Raw genomic sequence first — 19,208 nt, 5'->3', positions numbered from 1 at the left:
CACACACACACACACACACACACACACACACACACACACACACACACACACACACACACACACACACACAGCCAGTACATTGATATAAGATCACTATGTTGTTTAGTCTTCTCGATATTAAATTATGTCATTTTCTAACCTGCAACAACACTGCCTTGAATAATTCAGTGTCTCCTGTGTGTGAAACATTTCCGTTATTTCACAAGCATTGTTACGCCATCGTTTAAAAAACTTCCCCATGTGTCCGAAAAAAGCTAAAATCCCAACTCACACTAAAAGCAATCAACACATGTCCATGCGAAGAAATAATCAGCAACTGACATCATATCATTGCTTCTGTTACCACAGGGGTTGCCACAACCAGCAGGAGGGTTAAATCCAAGGAGGTTCGGAATAGAGTGAGTCATCCTGGGCCGTCTCGGTGGCAAACTAGTCTGGCACTCTTATTCTGTCTGCTCTGGTGGTTTGGGCTGATGTTAAAGGTGTCTTGATCTGTTGAACCATTTTAAGGTTGTGAGCACTTTCTTTTTACTCAACGAGACAATTGTAAGTATCCTCAGTGAAAGGTGTTTAGTATATGCTGGCGTAACACGGCGGAATGTCAGTTTGGTTTGCAGGTTTGATCTCTAACGGCACCCGTGAGTATTACAAAGAATAGTTGAAAACACAATATTTCTTATCAATGAGTGTGAATTAGATAATTCAACATATGCAGACTCGTATGATGCAAAATAATGATGACTTTATCTATACTGCATTTTTCTGCTTCACATTAAAGCCGAATCATTACAACAAAGAGTCACCAATGAAAATATTTATAAAAAGGATTAAAATGGATGAGGCTCCGCTATTTTCCTTCAGAAGGTATTTCCAGAGCAATAGTACTATGAAAGGTGAGACTTGTCACTCTTTTTTTAAATCTTGGAATCATTACCAGACACCTGCAGAGTACCTCAGGCTGTGTTTTGGCCCATATGGAAAGAAACACCCATTAATATACTCAGGGATTCTACATTGCACCATAGTCAGAGTAGTTAAGCTATAATTTGGTGTTTTTTAGTGATAGGTTGTCTGACAGTACTAAAAGAAAGAAGCCCCTGATCCAAGATAAAGAAGTAAAGAACAGGACGTTCACCGCTACTTACAAGAAGTTATTTGCGGCAAACCCGTCAGTACTCCCAGTGAAAAACCTTCAGTTTGCTTGTATGTATCAAACTTTTCCCTAGTGGCACTTACTCAGGATGTTATCTTTACTCATGGAACTTCACTCAAGCTTTGCTTTGAAGGTTTTCCTCTTTAATGGGTTCATAAAGCAAATGTTCTACTCTTTCTTCTATACTGTGGATTCTGGGTGTTTTTGAAGAGGCTTTCCCAGTGCAATCCCTCACTTGCTGTGGTACGCTATAGACTCAGCCCCTGACCTCAGTATCCCCTTTGCAGGTGACTTCTCCTGTGCTGATGTCTTTCACGAGTTTTCTGTCCTCGCATCTCTCCAACCCGAAAAGCTGAGGAGAAGAAGCATGCTGTTCAGCCGCTGCAGGGAGCCGCTGTGACCGTCACGAACCTCCAGTTCATCCAGCCACTCCTCAGTCAGAAGAAAGACCACTGAAAAAGACATTGAGATGGTGCAGGCATATTAACATGATTCAAAACCCTGCAGACATTTGATGAAGCTACTTTCTAACAAGCTTGTAATTGTTTTTCACCACTCTTGCAAATTGGACAAGGCGTCAAAATCATTTGATGTGACGCCAATCGTATCAGTAGCAGAGTCATTATAACATGTCAAAGAAAATGAGAAAAACATCTATCAGTGACACATAAATGATTCCACATACTCTCTTTGATGAGTAGACTTCTTGTCTTGATCTTTGATGTTCATTCAAAATGTTGTTTGTCTTCTTATAAATCAATTAAGGGACTGTTTTGCAGCTGGTTGTAGCGACAGGGCAAGGCAAAGAGCACCATTCAGACACAAGGCAATTCAAAGCCCTTCACAAGGGAATACATTAAAACAACATGATTAAGAATCTTAATCTTAAGTGATTATGATTATGAAATAAAGTAAAGTAAAAAAGGTTTATTAAGTCAATACAATTTGTGAAATCTAATGTTTACTGGAAAGCCTGAGCAAAAAACAATGTTTTAAGGTCTGATTTAAAGGAAGCGAGTGTGTCAGCAGTCCTCAGGTGCTCAGGAAATAGTAGGAACTTAGTAGGAACTAAATGCTCCTTCACCTTGTTTGCTTCTGACTGGGAACACTATTTTTTTTATTATTTGTAAAGCTCTCCTGAGGACCTCAGGGGTTTGGATGTTTCATATTAAACTAGTAAATCTGATAAGTATTTATACCGAAGACCATTCAAACCTTTAAAGACACGAAGTAAGACATAAATGGCAACTAGAGAGTAAATACACTCCCGCTGGTGGTCTCGGCTGAGTTTAAGAGCGCGCTTCTTCCTGTTGCAGTTGTCACGTGACCAACAGAGCGTACCTTGATTGGATGTTGGGTGAACGAGACAGGGATCGATTGCGTCTTCCTGATGGCGCAGATATACTGCAGCTGAATTTTTAAAAACGTTGAATTTTTAAAAACGTTGAATTTTTATACACTGAATTTTCTTTAGACGTTGAAAAAAAAAATGAGACGCAAAAACAATTATGTGCTTGAAATTCAAAGTCTAATTTCGATGGTAAAAATAAATCAGAGTTAGAAATTCGAATTCAGACTCTGATGGCACATATATATATACTTCCATAATATGAGGGACTATTCGGATGTACCTAAGATTTATAAAGCAGCATGGAGCACTAAAAATATATATTCCAGATCCACTGGTGTCAGTGTAGCGCCCCTCGTTGTGCTTTTTGACCTGTTTTCCACCGGCGAAGAAGAAAAGCCGGAAGCTGGCGATAGCTGAAGCTACGTTGGTGTCTCCGTCTGATCGCTGTGGGTTTGTCAACACAAACAGCGACTTCAGTTCGTGTCCAGCCACGAATACCTGTTTTCACTGGGGTCTCTGGAGAGGTACGTCTCTACTCCACGCCTTCTGGTTCGTCAATGTGAGATGTATGAAGGATTTGATCATGTTAGTAAGACATCTACTCGTGCTAGCAGCCGCTAACGCTAAGTGGCTACACACAGTTAGCATGGGGCCTGTTAGCAGAGGTTAGCCGTTGGCTACCTCAGCAAACAACATTGATTCTGTGATTTAAATCCACCCGACTTCATTGAGACAGTTTGGAGTTGCTCTGTGAAGTTTTTGAGTCGAGTAACAGCCCGACGTCGAGCTGCTGTCTGATCATTCCTTTCCGTCAGCCAGAGCTTTAACTTTAGCCCAGCTCGATTTAAATTAGCCGGATTAGCCTTGGCTACGTAAGTTGCGTTAAGTAGCCTCTTGTTTATTTGGAAGCGCTTCTTCGTAACGTCGTTTTTGCAGCTCGTTCCATGTCAGCTGTTCAACACATGACATCACGTCAGCTGAACACTTCCCCGAATTTGGCTTCAGCCGACTTGCTGTTAAAAGACTGCTTCATATGCAAGTACATTTCTCATTTTACCCAGAATTGTAACAAATCAATGTCTGATTGCACTGTTTCCTCCCACACCACTGGGTTTGATGGACGTTTTTGCTCTTTAACAGATTCACTAAAGACAACGTCATTTTAAAATATGCAACCGAAGGCACGATAAAACTAAGAAAGATTAAACAAATCGTGTTTAATTGTGAACTGCAAACGAAATGCATGAGCTGAGGAGCTTTTTGTGTTGAGTTGGCATGTTCTCCCTGTGCTTGTGAGGGTTTTCTACTCCAGTTTACTACCACGGGACAGAGTTGGATGGATAAGCGTCTATAAATCGACGGTGTCTGTTTCTCTGTTCCTTTGGAATTGGCAGCCAGGCCACGTTAGAAGCTTCAGTCCACTCTAAGTTGAGCAAAGTGAGAGGGAAGATTGATAGACAGCCAATGCGTTGTCCCCGTCATTACTGCTATACTGTTTTATTCTTGTCTGCTTCAGTGTCAAGGTGCAAAGATTACAATCCTAGTTGGCCTTTAAATTTTGTGGCTGCCTTGGTGGCAAGGCTCAAAGATTACTATCCTAGGAGGCCATTTAATTTTTTTTAGTTGTTATTACTAGAATATTCTGGAGCAGGTGTGTTCAAACTCTGTCCTGGAGGGCCCCTGTCCTGCATGTTTTAATTGTCTCTCTGCTTCAGTATACCTGAATGTAATGATGATGTCATCACCAAGGTTGTGAAAAAGCCCAATTATGAGCCCTTCATTGCAATCAAGTGTGCTACAACTGGGAGAGAGCTAAACCCTGCAGGACGCCGGCCCTCCAGGACTGAGCTTGGACACCACTAAACTAGAGTAAATGCCTGCCTCTCCTTTGGTCTCTTTTGGTTGCCTCCATGTGGTGCCTTTCCCATCCAGCACAGACACTAAACGCACATCAACACATGCAGAACGTTCAGGAATAGGTTGCCATGACTTTTGTTCATGATTCTGCAAGGAATGCACCGATTGTGATAGCTGAATTTGGATATCTGCTGATACCGATATTATTACGATACCAGCACTCTGTTTGCTTTAATATTAATATTATCATTATTGTTGATTTTATATGAGGCTGTAATAAACTCCTCTCTACAGGCAAGTATGAGATGTACGAATGTATGCATGTTTTCTCTCGAAATGCAACTTGAGGTTCGTATAAGGACAGAAAAGGAAGCAGTACAAACAATTTCTGTTAATTTTGAACAATGTGGGGGTCTGCGTGACGTCATCATCTCATAATAAACTAGATCTGTTTTTAAAACCTCAAAATCACTTTATTAATCCCTGGGGAAATTATTTAGCAACACAGCACAAACAGCAATTTTTACAGCCCTAACACAGCACAAATGATTGGTACTATTTTCACTGAGTTTTGCGTGGAGTAGGACGCAGCTTTACGGGGGTTTGAATGCCTGCTGAGTGGCTTTTCATTGTTTTGATGCCGCGGTCAGCACTGTTCTCCTTGGCGAGCCTACGTTTTAAAACGGTGACGCCTGGCAGCAGAGGCTGCCTCGCTGTACAAAGACTTTGCAAACATTGTATGTTGCTTTGCGGTGTTTTGAGTGTAAAATGCATCCAAACAGCGGACCTGTTGTCATGAAAACTTGGATAGCCCAGTGCTGCTACATTAGCCTGCTCGCTGACTGCAAACTGTGGAATAGATTTCCTGACTCATTACTCTACGTCTCATTGAGACCCGCCTTCCTTCAGGAAATCCATTCCATATTTTGCAGCCAGCGAGCAGAGCAGCAGCAGGGAAACACTTGTGGAGTCATTTCATCAACAGTAAAGCACAGATGGCACAGCTTCATGGATCGGAAATCGCCATAGGTTGGATCGGAAATTTCCAATCCGTCAATTGTGTTGGTTTCGGAACCCAATACCAAATGGGGTTTTTTGGGGGGGGGGGATTGCAAAAAAAAAAGCCCATAAAAAAGAGATAGGAGAGGCACCTCATGGAGATCAGTGTCTGTTTCCATGGAGACCCACGCTCCAGCCGACAGACAGGAGCACCACCGGACAAACTTACTGGTGACACACCATTGTTCTAACAGTTAAGGGTGTCATCAAAGAGCGTCGGCAGCGAGAAGCAGGCGCCCAAAATCTACTCTAGAATATTCTAGTTTTAAATTTACAAACCAACTAAAGGATGAGCTGATTCATCGTGGACCTCATAAGAATTTCCCTGAATCGCAGCCGGAGCTGTGGGTACTTAACACTTTAGATCCATATGACAGATGTTTAAACCCACAATCTGGTTAATGCATGAAATATTTCGGATCACCCTACTTCAAATTCGATGCTCTTCTGTGATTTGTTCATTTAATATTGAAACATCAGCTAAATCGGGCAGCATAAAAACTCCCACAAACAGCACGATTTTCAGCCATCTGAGACGAAAGACTGGATCGTGGGAGAATCGTACAACATCTGCAGTCACGGCACAAATCATGCAGGCTTTGTGTACAGTTCTAGGACGGTTGAGGTAATGGTCTTAAGCCCGCGAACATTATCGAACTGTGTCTGATATTTAGGGAGTCATAGCGGCAGCTGCAGTCACGTCAGCTTAAACAAACCAATAGAAGTGCAGTTTGGCATGACGTAGTTATCCACGCGACACCGGATTGCTAATGAAGAATGCTTACAAGTACTTACTTCAAGCTCTCTTTGCAAAATCGTCATCGCCTCTCTTTCCGAGCCATGTTCTCCTCTTCTGGGGATTTTGCTCCAAACATAAGAATACCGCAGGGGCGAGAGTTCTGTCCATGTTTAGCACCTTTTATTTTTCCTTCATGGATGGCGCACCTATGATGTTTTCTTCTTGCGTAATCACTCATGTCGAGTCGGCACAGATTCAGCCGACTGAAATACAGTGAAACATAAGATAAGACATGAGGACAAGGTGAATCTACATTTTGTTTATGAGCGTGAAAGTTTAAGGCACTTTTTGCCATTTAAAAGTCATCTAAGTAAAAATGGACTTATTTCTTAATGTGCATGCAATTTGGTTGTGGGAGAAAGCTGAAGTTAAGAAACGGGGAGAACATGCAAATTCCATAAAGACGGGCCCTGTTTGCCACGAGTTTCAAATCAAACAAATTCTTTCTTTGAGGTTGAGATCATCTGATCACTGTTATGATCACCATGCATCTCAGTATTGCTCTAAAAATGGGCACGTGCCATGGAATTTGTGTTTATAAGATAAGATATAAGATAAGATATCCCTTTATTTATCTTGCATGTGGAGAAATTTGCAGTGGTACAACAGGATAGTAAAGAGAAAGAAGCACACATAACAGGAACTAAAAAAAAAAAAAAAAAAAAGCAGATAAAAATACAATGTAATAGAAAAATATGCACACGGTGCCTATAAGTGTGGACATGTACAGAATATGGGGTTGGATGTATGTTACATAGTAAATACGGTCTTATAGATTATTATAGTTATAGCACCACTTATTGCACAGTTGGAGTGGAGTGATATTGTCCGGTGGTGGTGTGCAGTGGTCTACTGGGAGCAGGCTTGGTTGAAGAGTCTGACTGCAGCAGGGAGGAAGGACCGGCGGTATCTCTCCTTCAAACACCGCGGGTGGCGGAGCCTGTCACTGAAGGAGCTGCCCAGTGATGTGACGGTACCATGTAGGGGGTGGGAGACGGTCTCCATCAGGGATGAAAGCTTCTTCAACATCCTCCTGTCTCCCACCACCTCCACAGGGTCCAGGGGGCAGCCCAGGACAGAGCTGGCCTTCCTCACCAGTTTGTACAGTTGGTTCCTGTCTGCAGCCGGAGTGCTGCAGCTCCAGCAGACCACTCCATAGAAAATGGCTGATGCCACCACTGAGTCATAAAAGGTCCTCAGGAGCGCTCCCTGCACTCCAAAGGACCTGAGTCTCCGCAGTAGATGGAGTCTGCTCTGGCCCTTCTTGTAGAGAGCTTGTGTGTTGTCCGACCAGTCCAGTTTATTGTTCAGGTGAACACCCAGCTACTTATAAGAGTCCACTATCTCAATTATTGTACCCCAAACGGCTTAATTTATATCTGGGACACTTGTAAGGGACCATTTGAATGGCGGACCAATACCTGATAAGGAATCTCTTGGCTCAAGATGGAGGGACCCAATTTTAATAACTGGGTGACAATATAAGGAGACATTTGTATAATGGAGAGATTCACCTCCAAGTTAAAAAGACAAGACAAGAAACGAGGACAAATGGATTATTTACATGAGAACAGCAACAAAGAGACTCGATTGTTATTCAAAATTAAGAGGACTTAACTACCCCACATTCACAAACTTTTGTTGAATGATTGTTTTTGCCAAGTTCTGCATTTTATGTACACATAAATACCAAAACAAAATGGGGGTTAAAAAGTACACTTGTAATAAGTTGCTTTGTTACCAAGTAAGCTTTGAGATCTGTTTCCAGGTAATGAAAGAGGTTGAAAGTAAGAGTAAAAAGTTGATGAAAAAAATATTGTGTGACATAGTTTTCAGGCAACCGATTATCAATACCGTGGGAAAAAAAATATGGTGCTACATTCTCAAAGTGAAGTCATGGAAGACAGTTGAGATTTCCTCTGAATTACCTGCTGCCATGTGATCACAATTTCCCATTACCGTCGGCAGGTTTAGTTTTCACGTCTTTCCCAAGAAGCCAGTCTTCCCAGGTAGTCACGTGACTGTGGTTGGCTGCACCCAAATAATCGTAAATCTGTTTGTCAGAGCTTCATTTATTTTCTTATTGGGCAAATAATACATGACGCGTACCCTGCAGCCCCCACTGCGGTAAGCCAGATATTCAACGTTGTTACAATGTAATGACATGCAGTGAATGGCAAAAGTTGTGTTAATTATTGTCTGAACACTTTATTATACTCTCTCGCTTAAATTCAGTGTGCCAATTACAATTATAAATCCTACTTAGTGTATCCAGATTTTGAGTAGGACGGATTAGATCAGCGTGTAAGTGTATATATACGGTGCTGAAACAGTTGCACATTTTAATGAGAAGATACCAGGGTAGATTTTAATGTTTTCTCTCTATCTACAGATGAACAACAACGGGAATAAGAGAGCTCCAACTACAGCCACGCAGCGACTTAAACAGGATTACCTCAGGATAAAGAAAGACCCTGTGCCTTACATCTGTGCAGAGCCTCTCCCCTCCAACATCCTAGAATGGTAAGATCATCCCATCAAGCAGTCAGATCCGATAAAGTGGATTTTAATGTTCTACAGTAGGACTGGTGACGTTACAGTAAAGTTTGTTTTACCTCATCTGAAGGACGATCTTCAATACAGACGTGGAACGTAAAAAGAAGTCGTTGGCAAGACTAAGAAAATATTTAACTTGATAAATTGATAATAAATCTTTCCTATATGCTCCTAAAATGTGTTCATTTACACACATTCAATCAAAACAAACTGCGCTGTAAGTTTGCCCTTAACTAAATATCACCGTCACGTCACCGTCCCACACTTGCAGGGCTCCTCTTTTACTGAAACAATTCCCAGAATTAGCCACACTTATGTTGTTTTGAAGCTCCACTAATGACTCAGGCACAGGTTGAATTGTATCGGCCAGGACTGAGCAGCAGACGCTGCACCACAACACTTGCCAGGAAGAGTTCAACGATCAGTGTCGACGCGTCACTCCAGAATCGGTCAACGATCGCTGTGATCGCTTTGTGTACAATTCGGCAGAATCGAGTTCGTCTCAATGGAAGCAGGTTAGGGCATGTTCAGTGGAACACTGACGGGGTAATCATTGACATTCTTTTGAGTGGATTACTCTTCTTGTGAATTGAACGTTGCATAACCTGCAAACATTGTCTGGCAATCTGAAAAACCTGAAAAGTTTAATGAGGCTGCTGTACTTCAATCCTGACTGATCGTCTGCCAATCGGCAATCTTCTTCTGTACCAGATAGATAGATGATAGAGTAAAAAAATAAAAAGGTAAGATGTCAAAGAGGGCGAATCAATTATCCCCACGCTCAAATTTTGCGTTTCTCCCCATTGAAGTTTTCTAGTCCCACACCGTGAAAAACCAGAAAGCTTTTATTGTCTGCGCTTGGGAAAAAAACAACCTTGTGCAAAAATAGTGAAAGTAAAATATTGAACTATACAGGCTTTTAGGAGAACGTATATCTTTGGATTATCCGTCTCCTCACTTTATATCTGTATTGTGTTTCAGCGGCAGGCAACACACACACATTCACACACATTCACACACACCCTTTTGTGAGGGAAACTGCATCGTTAAATAAATACAAAGTTTTCATGGTGACTTCGCTGTTGAAGCTTCTTTTCAATGTTATTATATTGAAAGTCTTTTTTTGTCAGATGTTACGTGACTGTTAAGATAAGTGATAAGCCCTACCCCATAACTTACAACAGGGGAATTTTAGCTGGAAGAATACTTTAGATTACCATCTTTTCTCCAATGTCTGCTTTTTTTTCTTTCGCATTTTGGAATTTCACCCACATGGAAGGAACTTTGTCTGTATCTCTGCCAATACTCACAACAACAACTGAAGTGATTTGATTAATTTGATTGTTACAACCATGTTCTAATGTGATTTTGTACTAAATTGACTTCCCTCTCAAAACTTCATAATGTAAAAGACTGCAGCAAAATCTGGAGACCGGTCGCTTCCTTTCCAGATAAATGCAAGACTGAAATGGCAAAAGATTGAGATAAATAGCAATTAAGTGGACGTCTGCCCCCAAACTAGATTTATTTTTATAGATATGTACATATAAGAAGTAACATTTGACAAAGACTTGATTTAAATAATAAATCAATGAACCAAAATGCAATAAAGTTGATGCAAATGTAAAAGTTATGATTTTTTTTGTATCGAGCACAAAAACATGGAAATACTGAACCGAATACTTAATCTTTGTCTGTCACGTCATGCCAGGCCACTAACAAAGACGTCTTGTTCTTTCCAGGCACTATGTGGTCAGAGGTCCTGAGAAAACTCCTTACGAAGGTAAAACACACTGACTCTCTTTCTTTTTCTAGGATTTCAAGTAGCCCGATTTTAAAAAAAAAAAAAAATCATTTTCTGCCTTATTTTGACCAATTTCTGCTGGGATTCCCAGGTGGATATTATCATGGAAAGCTGATATTTCCTCGAGAGTTTCCCTTTAAACCACCAAGTATCTACATGATCACACCAAATGGGAGATTTAAATGTAACACAAGGTAAGAAGTCAATGTGGCTCCTTCTTTTAAACTGAATTATTTGCCTTGCCTCTGTTTAATGTGTGTGTGTTTCTCTGCAGGTTATGTTTGTCCATCACAGACTTTCATCCAGACACATGGAACCCCGCCTGGTCCGTTTCCACCATCCTCACAGGGTTGCTCAGTTTCATGGTGGAGAAGGGCCCCACCCTGGGCAGCATCGAGACCTCCGACTACACGGCAAGTCAAACAAAGAGAAGCGTTCGTCCCGCAACGCCGGTGACCAGTGGTTCCTCAAACATCTGACGTGCGTTTGCTTTTCTAACAGAAACGACAGCTGTCGGCCCAGAGCTTGGCCTTTAACCTCAATGACAAAGTGTTCTGCGAGCTGTTTCCTGACGTGGTCGATGTGAGTATGAGGGGAGGATCGTGTCGGTGCTCGTCGAAGGACCGACCTGGATTTATTCCTTTCTGCATGTTTGTTTGTTGTAACGCTGATATGGATTGTGACTGTTTTTTGAAAAGGCACCTTTCCTTTGTCTCAGTCTTGTCCTCTGGCTTTTGTTTCCTCTGCCAGGAGATGAAGCAGAAACAGAGGGCCCAGGAGGAGTTAAATGCCCGCACTCAGCCTCTTCCTTTACCCGACGTGGTGCCTGACGGTGACCCTCAACATGCCCACTACGGCCTGCCTGCCCTCAATGGGGGTGCTGTCCCACTGGAGGGCGCCAACCCCGCCCCTGGCCAGCAGCAGGCCAATCGCAACCATGGACTTCTGGGTGGGGCTTTAGCCAATCTGTTTGTGATTGTAGGGTTTGCGGCGTTCGCCTACACGGTCAAGTACGTGCTGAGGAGCATAGCCCAGGAGTGAGAGGAGCTGGTGTGCTAGGGCGGCGCCCCCCTCCCTCCCCACCCTCCCCCTGTAGGCGAGCCGGCCAGTGGACTCCACATTCTAAAAACACACAATGTGGGGGAGGGCGGTGTTCAGTCCTGGGTTAAGCCCCTTCACAACAACCACAACATCCATGGATTTTGGAGACCAAAACAAAGCCCACCTCTCCTGATGGACAATTGAGGAGGGGGAGGAGGGGTAGGGGGGGTGAGGGGGCGGGGGGTTGGGGGTGAACATGGAGTGGCAGTAGGGCCGGGCTGAGGGCTGAAGGTTTGATAAAATGGTTGTGATCCACTCTGTGCTCCAGTAGTTTGTATCGATATTTGGAACAAAGTTGGCTCATGGGTTGTGGAACTGCGTGCAGGCAAACGGGTCAAAGCTGGTTCCACTGAGCCGGGCAGCTGGCCACCACAGAAAAAATTCCAAAATCCCTTCTGCAATGCTGTGAACATCCAAGTGCTTTTAACAGCTTGTTTTCCGTGGCCCATCGTCCCTGCAGTGCGTCACCGAGGCTCCTCAGGCAGGACCTCATGACGTCCTGCAGCTCCGCAGAGTTCCCAACCCGAGGAGAAGCAGAGGCACACAGAGCGGTTTGATTGTTTCTGATGAGCCCATGACACGGCCCAACCTGAACGAGTTCTGTACAGCTTCAGACTATGATGATTCACCAGATCAAACCACGTTTCCTTCCGTTTTTTTAATGCGACAGACGATGGCAGCACCGAGGAGCAAATGCAACCGTATGTTGTTTTAGTCTGTTTTCTTGAACCTTGTGAGTGTTAAACCCCGGAGTCACACAGACAGACTAAATTTGCCACAAATATATTCGTTTTTTTTTTTTGTTTTTTTTGTAGCACAAGCTTCAAATCATCATGATAAGGTAAGAAGATTTAGGAATTGATGGTGCGATTTCTAACTAACTTTGGAGTTCATGCATTGCTGCCGTCCAACAGGAAGAAAATGTGCAGCAGCCAAAATGTTCACTTAAGATGACAATCAGTGTTCAGCTACGTGGATTTCAAAAACGCCTTTGACACGTCAGCAGCTCTTTGGCATCAAAAAAAAATCCCCGTCCGTGCTGGGAATAGTCCAACGACAACAATCCTGATGCCTCTTTCAGCATTACAACACATCCCAGGTGTATCAGGTTTGAGAAAAATGTGCTGATCGGTGGCCCGATGTTCTCCAGCCAACCCATGAGCCAAGCACCAAGACACCAGAACTCTTTCCAATTGGCTTTGCTGACCAGTATAGCCCCGTTCTATACTCGTCCAATTACAGAGACACATGAAGAGAACCTACATTGAATTTCTGTATATTACTTCATTTCTTTCTTTTTCTTTTTTTTCTTTCCCCGTTCTCTTTTATTTATAGAAGCAACCGACTTGTCTGTGGTGGTTCTGAGGACACACGTAGTGTTTGCTGAGCAGGGCGGTCAAACTCACAGGCAGGCTGAGGCCTCGTCTCACATAATTGCTGATGATTTACTGTTGTGCATTGCATTTAGTAAAAATGGTTCTATTGTGTATCTAATGTTTCAACAGAAAACGGTCTGAAAGGAAAAAAAAAACATCCTTTGTCTGTTGCTCTTCTTTTCTCAGCACCATTAAAAAAAAAAAAGAAAAACTGATGATGGGAGTGCGTTTGTGTGACGATGCAGCAAATGCCTACATTTTCCATGCTTCAGTTAATCTCGTGTGACCTTGTATGTTTTCATAGTAAATACAAATAAATTACCCCGCTCGACGGGGCATTTAATAAAACCTTTCTTCAAGCTGTTGTTGGTGTCAGAGGTTAGGAAGAATTATATTTATTATAAAATGCAACTTAAATTCTCCCACAATTTGGCGTAACGCCGATCGACAATTGAGTCACTTTATTTTTTAAAGTTCCTTTAAGTGAGAAAAGCTTTGCTTTATACCTCCATTTGTAAGCAAAACAAACTTAAGTGATACAATTAACACATCTTTTGTTTTGTGGATTTATTTGAGCATAGATACTTTAAATTGAATCAAATGTCCGTCTGACAAAGCACATTGTGGTTAAGAAGAGTAGTAACTTAGACGTGAGGACGATTCAAGCAATGTAACACTAGTGGTACTTAAGTGCACATTTTCCACCAGGCAGAAAGTAGGAAGAATTGGGTTGCCTGGGGTTGTTTTTTTGTTTTTTTTACATATTTTGACAAGGATATTTAATATTAATTTTAACAATGATGAAAAATTCTAATGATACAATTAAAACGGAAGAAAATACTTTTTACAACTTTCTGTAAAATGTAAATAAAGTGCATTTTTGTTGTTTACCTTCTAATAAGCCACTTTCTTCTCGAGACATGAATTAAAAACAAGATTAGACATCAATATGTGAACATTTCTTGATAAAGAACGTTTAATGGGCTGTCCTAATCCTTTCACATGACTAGAAACTTGCTCACAACAGATTAGATTAAATTATAGAGCATTCAAGCGTTAGAGAATCTGAATTCAATCGGTGCCCAAAGCTCTGCCGCTGCCACACGTTCTATTTGATATTTCTTTAACGTCACTTCCCAAGGAGCTGTTATGTTGGGAGCTTCAGGGAAGATTTCCTCACTGTAATTATTCATCTAAAACCTGAATTGCTTTGCATAAGAGACTTTATCTAGTGAAGAGAAATGACTCACGGTGCCATCATGTTTCCAGGCCACAAATGTTTCCTGCACTCGCTCACTATTCTGTGTTTTCTTTAGTTCTGTCACGTCTGGTCACCGGCAGCAGCATCTGTCTGTCATCAGCCTTTGTATTGATAAAACGCCAAACTTCTTGGTGTCGAGACCCAGAACCGCAGAGCCGCTTCTCTCAGAATTCATGTGGAGCCACAAAACATGTTCAGCATTTGTGTTGCAGAGAACACAGGGTTGCACAAAGTTGTGAAGTTTTTGCCACATCTACAAAAACTGTCTTATGTTGCATTGAAGTTTTATTAGTACAACATAGAATACGGAAGAGTTTTAGGGCCACTGAAGAAAAAAAAAAATTTGGAGGCTAAAAAAAAAAAAAAAAACCTTCGTGGCCCCAGGAAAAACTCGAAACTCAAAGTCGAGTTATTTTTTTTTTTTCACGGTGCAAAAAAAAGTCCGTCCATCCACATGCCAGCGCGTGTGACTGCTTCCTCAAAATGCAAATCAGGCAGTTTAATGAAGTGATGAAAAGATGCTTCAGGACAGAATCTCGCTCATAAACACGGTGCAGTTATCATCAGTATCAGGGCTAGAAGAGACAGAGCAGCCTGCTGCCTTGTTCCGTCGCGGAAGTTCGTCGAGTACGAAGGACAAAGGCACGGATCCCGGGCTGCTTATTTAAATGTTCTTATTAATCAAGGAAATCCTGTGTAAAATCACATGTCCATAAGCAGTAAGCAACCCGATATAGTCCGAATTAAGTGATTTAATGTGGATTCACATCTACGGGCAAATGATGAGGGATAGATAGACGTCTCTCCGTGAAAAAAAAAAAATCTCGACTTTGATTTTCGAGTTTTTCTGGGGCCACGAAGGTGTTTTGTTTTTTTTAGCCTCCGAATTTTTTTTTTTCTTCAGTGGCCCTAAAAATCTTCCGTAATAGAAGGATAAACATTAGATTACGAAATGTTTTTGTTGCTGGATTATAGTAGTTCCGCTCCTTAGAAAAATGTTTATCTTAAGATGTGCGTCATTCTGAAAATAAGTATCTTGTGTAAATATGTTTATTTCTATCAAATGGAACCAATCCTCCAGAAACGGCCAGTGGCGCCACATGCGGCGGGTTGCAGACCCCTGGTATAGAATGCTGATGGAAATGTTGTCAACTTGTATTTTTAAAGGAGACATATCATGCTTTTAAATCCTTCCTTTTTACATATAAATCATACAGTTGTGGTCTATACAACGCGGAACTGCAATGCTTGGGTCTGAATTCCTCATTATTAGAGCTCCACAGGCCCCTTTTCTACCCCTTTTCTGATGTGCTTCTGAGAGCAACTCGTTTTGGGGCGGTCTCTTCAAATGCAAATGAGACACTTCATACCCCGCCTCCTCTCCAGGTTGCAGAGGTGATACTCGGTTCAACTCCACCCTGTTCGGCCATCTTTGTAGTTTGATAGAACAGATACAATTATCTAGCGGCGCAGAAACTTTATATTCACACATTATTTACAAAATGTCAACAAGGGAAGATTTGTCCATCCAGCCATACATGTTGGAGCCAGAGTCGGACCCGGCGGAGCGAGATGAAAATGACGATGATGCACCTACAGAACAACGTCTTCATATGGATGTAACGCAATAGTGTGTTACTATATTTACACTAACTTCTCCATCCATGCCCACTACTACAATACTGCCTGTATTACAACGACTATTTAACACAGAAGTTACATTATAATCTAAAACGAGCACACAGCGCTAACATATGAAGACGGTGCAACTGCTAATGCTAACAAAACAATGACAGGGACGTCTTATCATCACACTTTTTAGCGTTATATACAGCTTACCGAAGTGCTCTGTTCGTCGTCTCCATAGATAGAAGGAACTGACCGCTCAATCAGACCAAGTCTTTCGGCAAATCCTTCTTTATACTGGCGGAGGTTGCTGAAGCAGTCGTCCTTAAAGTGATTCGCGCACACAAAAATGACCTTACCCACAGATGTGGGTACATTTCTGTGAAAAATAAAACTCAACCAGGCACTTCGAAAAGGTTCTGATGCTGGGAGACGGTGTAACGAAGTTTGTGGGTTACTACATCCAACAACCGAACATTTCGACTTATCCTCTCGTAACTTAGGTTGAACTACAAAATCGCAGCGAGAAACAAAAATGGCGGATTGCTCGAAATGTCGATGTCCTAATTTGGCAGTTCCGCTGAGAATACTGTGACGTCATTGTTCAAAAAAGGTAATAGAGAATAGAAAAATCGAAACCGATCGCAAAATATGACCAAAACAGAATATAAAGATATCAACGGAGCACCTGAAGAGACTACTTTGAACTTTTCTGTACTTCTAAACACTCTAAATATACAACAAAATGCATTTAAGGGCTAAAAAAGTGGATTTAGCATGATATGTCCCCTTTAAGTGAACTTTGCACCTCGAGATCAGTTAAAGAGTCACTGCGTTTTATTTCTTCTTCTTGTGTTCAAGGTGAACGCACCGATCACTTTGTTTTTTCAATGTAAAGCAAAAAGGATGAAGAACAAAAAAGAAAAACAATCACCCCTGCTTGAACCGGCGGCAGAGCTGACGTCACGTGAAAATGCGGAAGTGACCATGATTGGGCCGTTCGAGTGACAAGAGACTCTCGAGCTCAATAAATGAAGAGCAGCAGGGCGAGCTGAGTACAGGCAGACTGAACTCTACGACAGTCCAACACATCCAAACGAGTAAGTAGCATTGAAAACGGATCGGATCAGACAAAGTCTCAGTCATCTGTTGAAGACTTGCTGCACTTTGTTCGGACTGTCCTTGACGATGTTTGCGTCCCGCTGCAGGTCTCGCGCCCTCTCTCTCTCTCTCTCTCTCTCTCCTTGACGACATGGACTCTACGCTGAGCGAGCTGGAGTGCGTCGTGTGCTTCAACGAGTACACCCGCAGCGACCGCATCCCGAGGCTCCTGCACTGCAACCACACCTTCTGCTCGCCGTGTCTGCAGCGGGTGTCCCGGCTGGAGGGGGTGGTGTGCACGGTGTCCTGCCCACTGTGCCGCTGGATCACCTGCACGCGGGCCAGCCTGACGCTGCCCGGAGCCCTGTGGGTCAACACGGACATCTGGGACCTGCTGGAGGCGGAGACTGGGGGGACCGCCGCCGCCTCGGAGGAGCAGCGCGCGGACGATCCGTGTCCGCTCCGCCGGCAGCGGCGGCGGCAGCCCGAACTGTGAGTCCAGCTCCCACCGCGAGCCGCTCCAGAGGAGCTCCGTGAGTCCCGGTACTAAAGCCACTTCTGTCCCTCCGCTCCCCTCCAGATCTCACTCCAAGCGCTCCGGCTTCAGATGCGCCCTCCAGAGGCTCTTCACCTGTGCGGCGGTGCACTCCTAGACCAGGGGTCTGCTGCCTCCATCACCAACACGGACATTCTCTTGTGACTTTTTTTTTTTTTTTTTTTATCCCACTAAATCAAATTAACTTGGAGCCACGAAACACGTTTAACCTTTCGAATTCGGCTGACACATGCTGCTTCCGAAGTTTTAAAACTCGTCCAAACACGATTTTATCTTCTGCTCCAGCAGGTTTCAGACAATTGGGACTTTTTACAGTGGAAAGAGAAGTTTCTGTAGCCGTTGCCCCGCACAGAATAAATACAAAGAGTTGAATATCAAATAAGACAGGATAAAAAAATCAAGAGTAATTTCAAGTAACATGTGCGAGGCTTAACGGTGACTAATATAAGTACAGAAAGGAGGAAATGAACTAAAACACAGCAAACGCTATTTACAGGGAGGAGTTGTAGAATTTAATGACCGAAGGACATTTTAGTCATTTTAAATATTTGAGCTTTTTTTTTTTTTTTTTCCTCATTTCCCATTTTTTTGTGAAAGTAATTTTTTCCTCCCCAATTTAGTTATTGAACTTGAAAGAAAAAGGGCTTGAAACTAATCATACCTATTTTTTTTAAATCTTTTTTAATGACAAGAGTGTGTAAATGGAAAAAAAAAAAAAAAGATTCGATGTGTAATTTAGTGAAAGCCTCAGGGAGCAACTCCAAAGGGCCACATGTTGCTGCAGCTTGCAGACCGAGATACTGTGAAGTCCACACCTCAGCTCTTCTGTCGGTCGGACAAGCTGGAACTACGCCTGCTGTGATTCAAACTTCTGTAAACTATTGTAATGTTTGTTTATTTATATATAGATATATATGTGTGTGTACGCCATACTGTGAAATCCAGATGCTTGGATCAGTTTGACTATATTTTATTCTTTTTTGCATGAGCAATATTTACACATGAACAAAAATGTAATTTCAATAAAATGAAATTGTTTTAAAAAAAAACAAAAACTTGTAATGGGTGTCAAACTTGATTTTGAATTCTGCCAGGTGGGTAAACATTTTAACCTTTTTAAAAACTGACAGCCACATAGATTTTCTTAGTTCTTCAATTCATCAATCTTACACTTCATCCAGCTCGGTGGGGGTTGGAGCCGATCCCGGCTGACTATGGATGAATGCAGTATACATCTGAATATCCAGGTGCATAAAAGCTGAAAGCAGACTCTGTTGTGACTCTGGGAACAGAAACGGGACTGATTCGGTTCACAAGAAAGATCTGAAAAGCAGATTTCACCAAAGAGATTCAGTAGAATCAGTAGTTCCTGAAGTCGGTTCTCTGGGACAGGAAGCCAATGCAGTGACGTGGTCAGTGCTCTTGCTCTTTGAGAACACTCGAGTCGAGCTATCCGATGGATCTTTTAGACCTGCGAGGATCCTTACAGGAGTCCGGTCTGAACAAAAATCAGTTTCTATAAATCCTGTTAATTCAGATCCGTGCGTCGGACTGCTTTTCATGAAATACAGTATTTTCACATTGAGCAGAACTGAGTATAAACCTAGG

The 19,208-nt window shown here is 42.4% G+C and overlaps 2 protein-coding genes across 4 annotated transcripts; both read left to right on the top strand.

The window, feature by feature from the left end:
• Window positions 1–2,902: 2,902 nt before the first annotated feature.
• On the top strand, window positions 2,903–13,398 carry ube2j2 (ubiquitin-conjugating enzyme E2, J2). Of its 3 annotated transcripts, none has more exons than XM_080462026.1 (7): window positions 2,903–3,028; window positions 8,612–8,742; window positions 10,518–10,558; window positions 10,671–10,773; window positions 10,854–10,992; window positions 11,081–11,161; window positions 11,342–13,398. In XM_080462026.1, exons 2-7 carry the CDS (start codon window positions 8,612–8,614, stop codon window positions 11,618–11,620), a joined length of 774 nt encoding a protein of 257 aa, XP_080318152.1. In that variant the 5' UTR covers window positions 2,903–3,028; the 3' UTR covers window positions 11,621–13,398. The 3 variants fall into 3 exon arrangements, with proteins under 3 accessions (XP_080318152.1, XP_080318150.1, XP_080318151.1); XM_080462024.1 differs by having other exon boundaries at window positions 11,330–13,398; XM_080462025.1 differs by lacking the exon at window positions 2,903–3,028 and adding an exon at window positions 8,385–8,523 and having other exon boundaries at window positions 11,330–13,398.
• A 3,561-nt stretch (window positions 13,399–16,959) lies between these two features.
• LOC308109107 (uncharacterized protein) lies at window positions 16,960–18,640 on the top strand. Its single transcript, XM_080462479.1, has 3 exons — window positions 16,960–17,043; window positions 17,152–17,536; window positions 17,625–18,640. The coding sequence occupies exons 2-3, from the start codon at window positions 17,196–17,198 to the stop codon at window positions 17,695–17,697; spliced, it is 414 nt and encodes a 137-aa protein (XP_080318605.1). The 5' UTR covers window positions 16,960–17,043; window positions 17,152–17,195; the 3' UTR covers window positions 17,698–18,640.
• The last annotated feature ends 568 nt before the right edge of the window (window positions 18,641–19,208 follow it).

This window comes from Lipophrys pholis (genome assembly GCF_963383615.2).
Source record: "Lipophrys pholis genome assembly, chromosome: 4".
Classification (NCBI taxonomy): Eukaryota; Metazoa; Chordata; class Actinopteri; order Blenniiformes; family Blenniidae; genus Lipophrys; species Lipophrys pholis.
The sequence above is the reverse complement of the archived record's forward strand: the minus strand, read 5'-3'. Positions and strand labels throughout refer to the sequence as shown.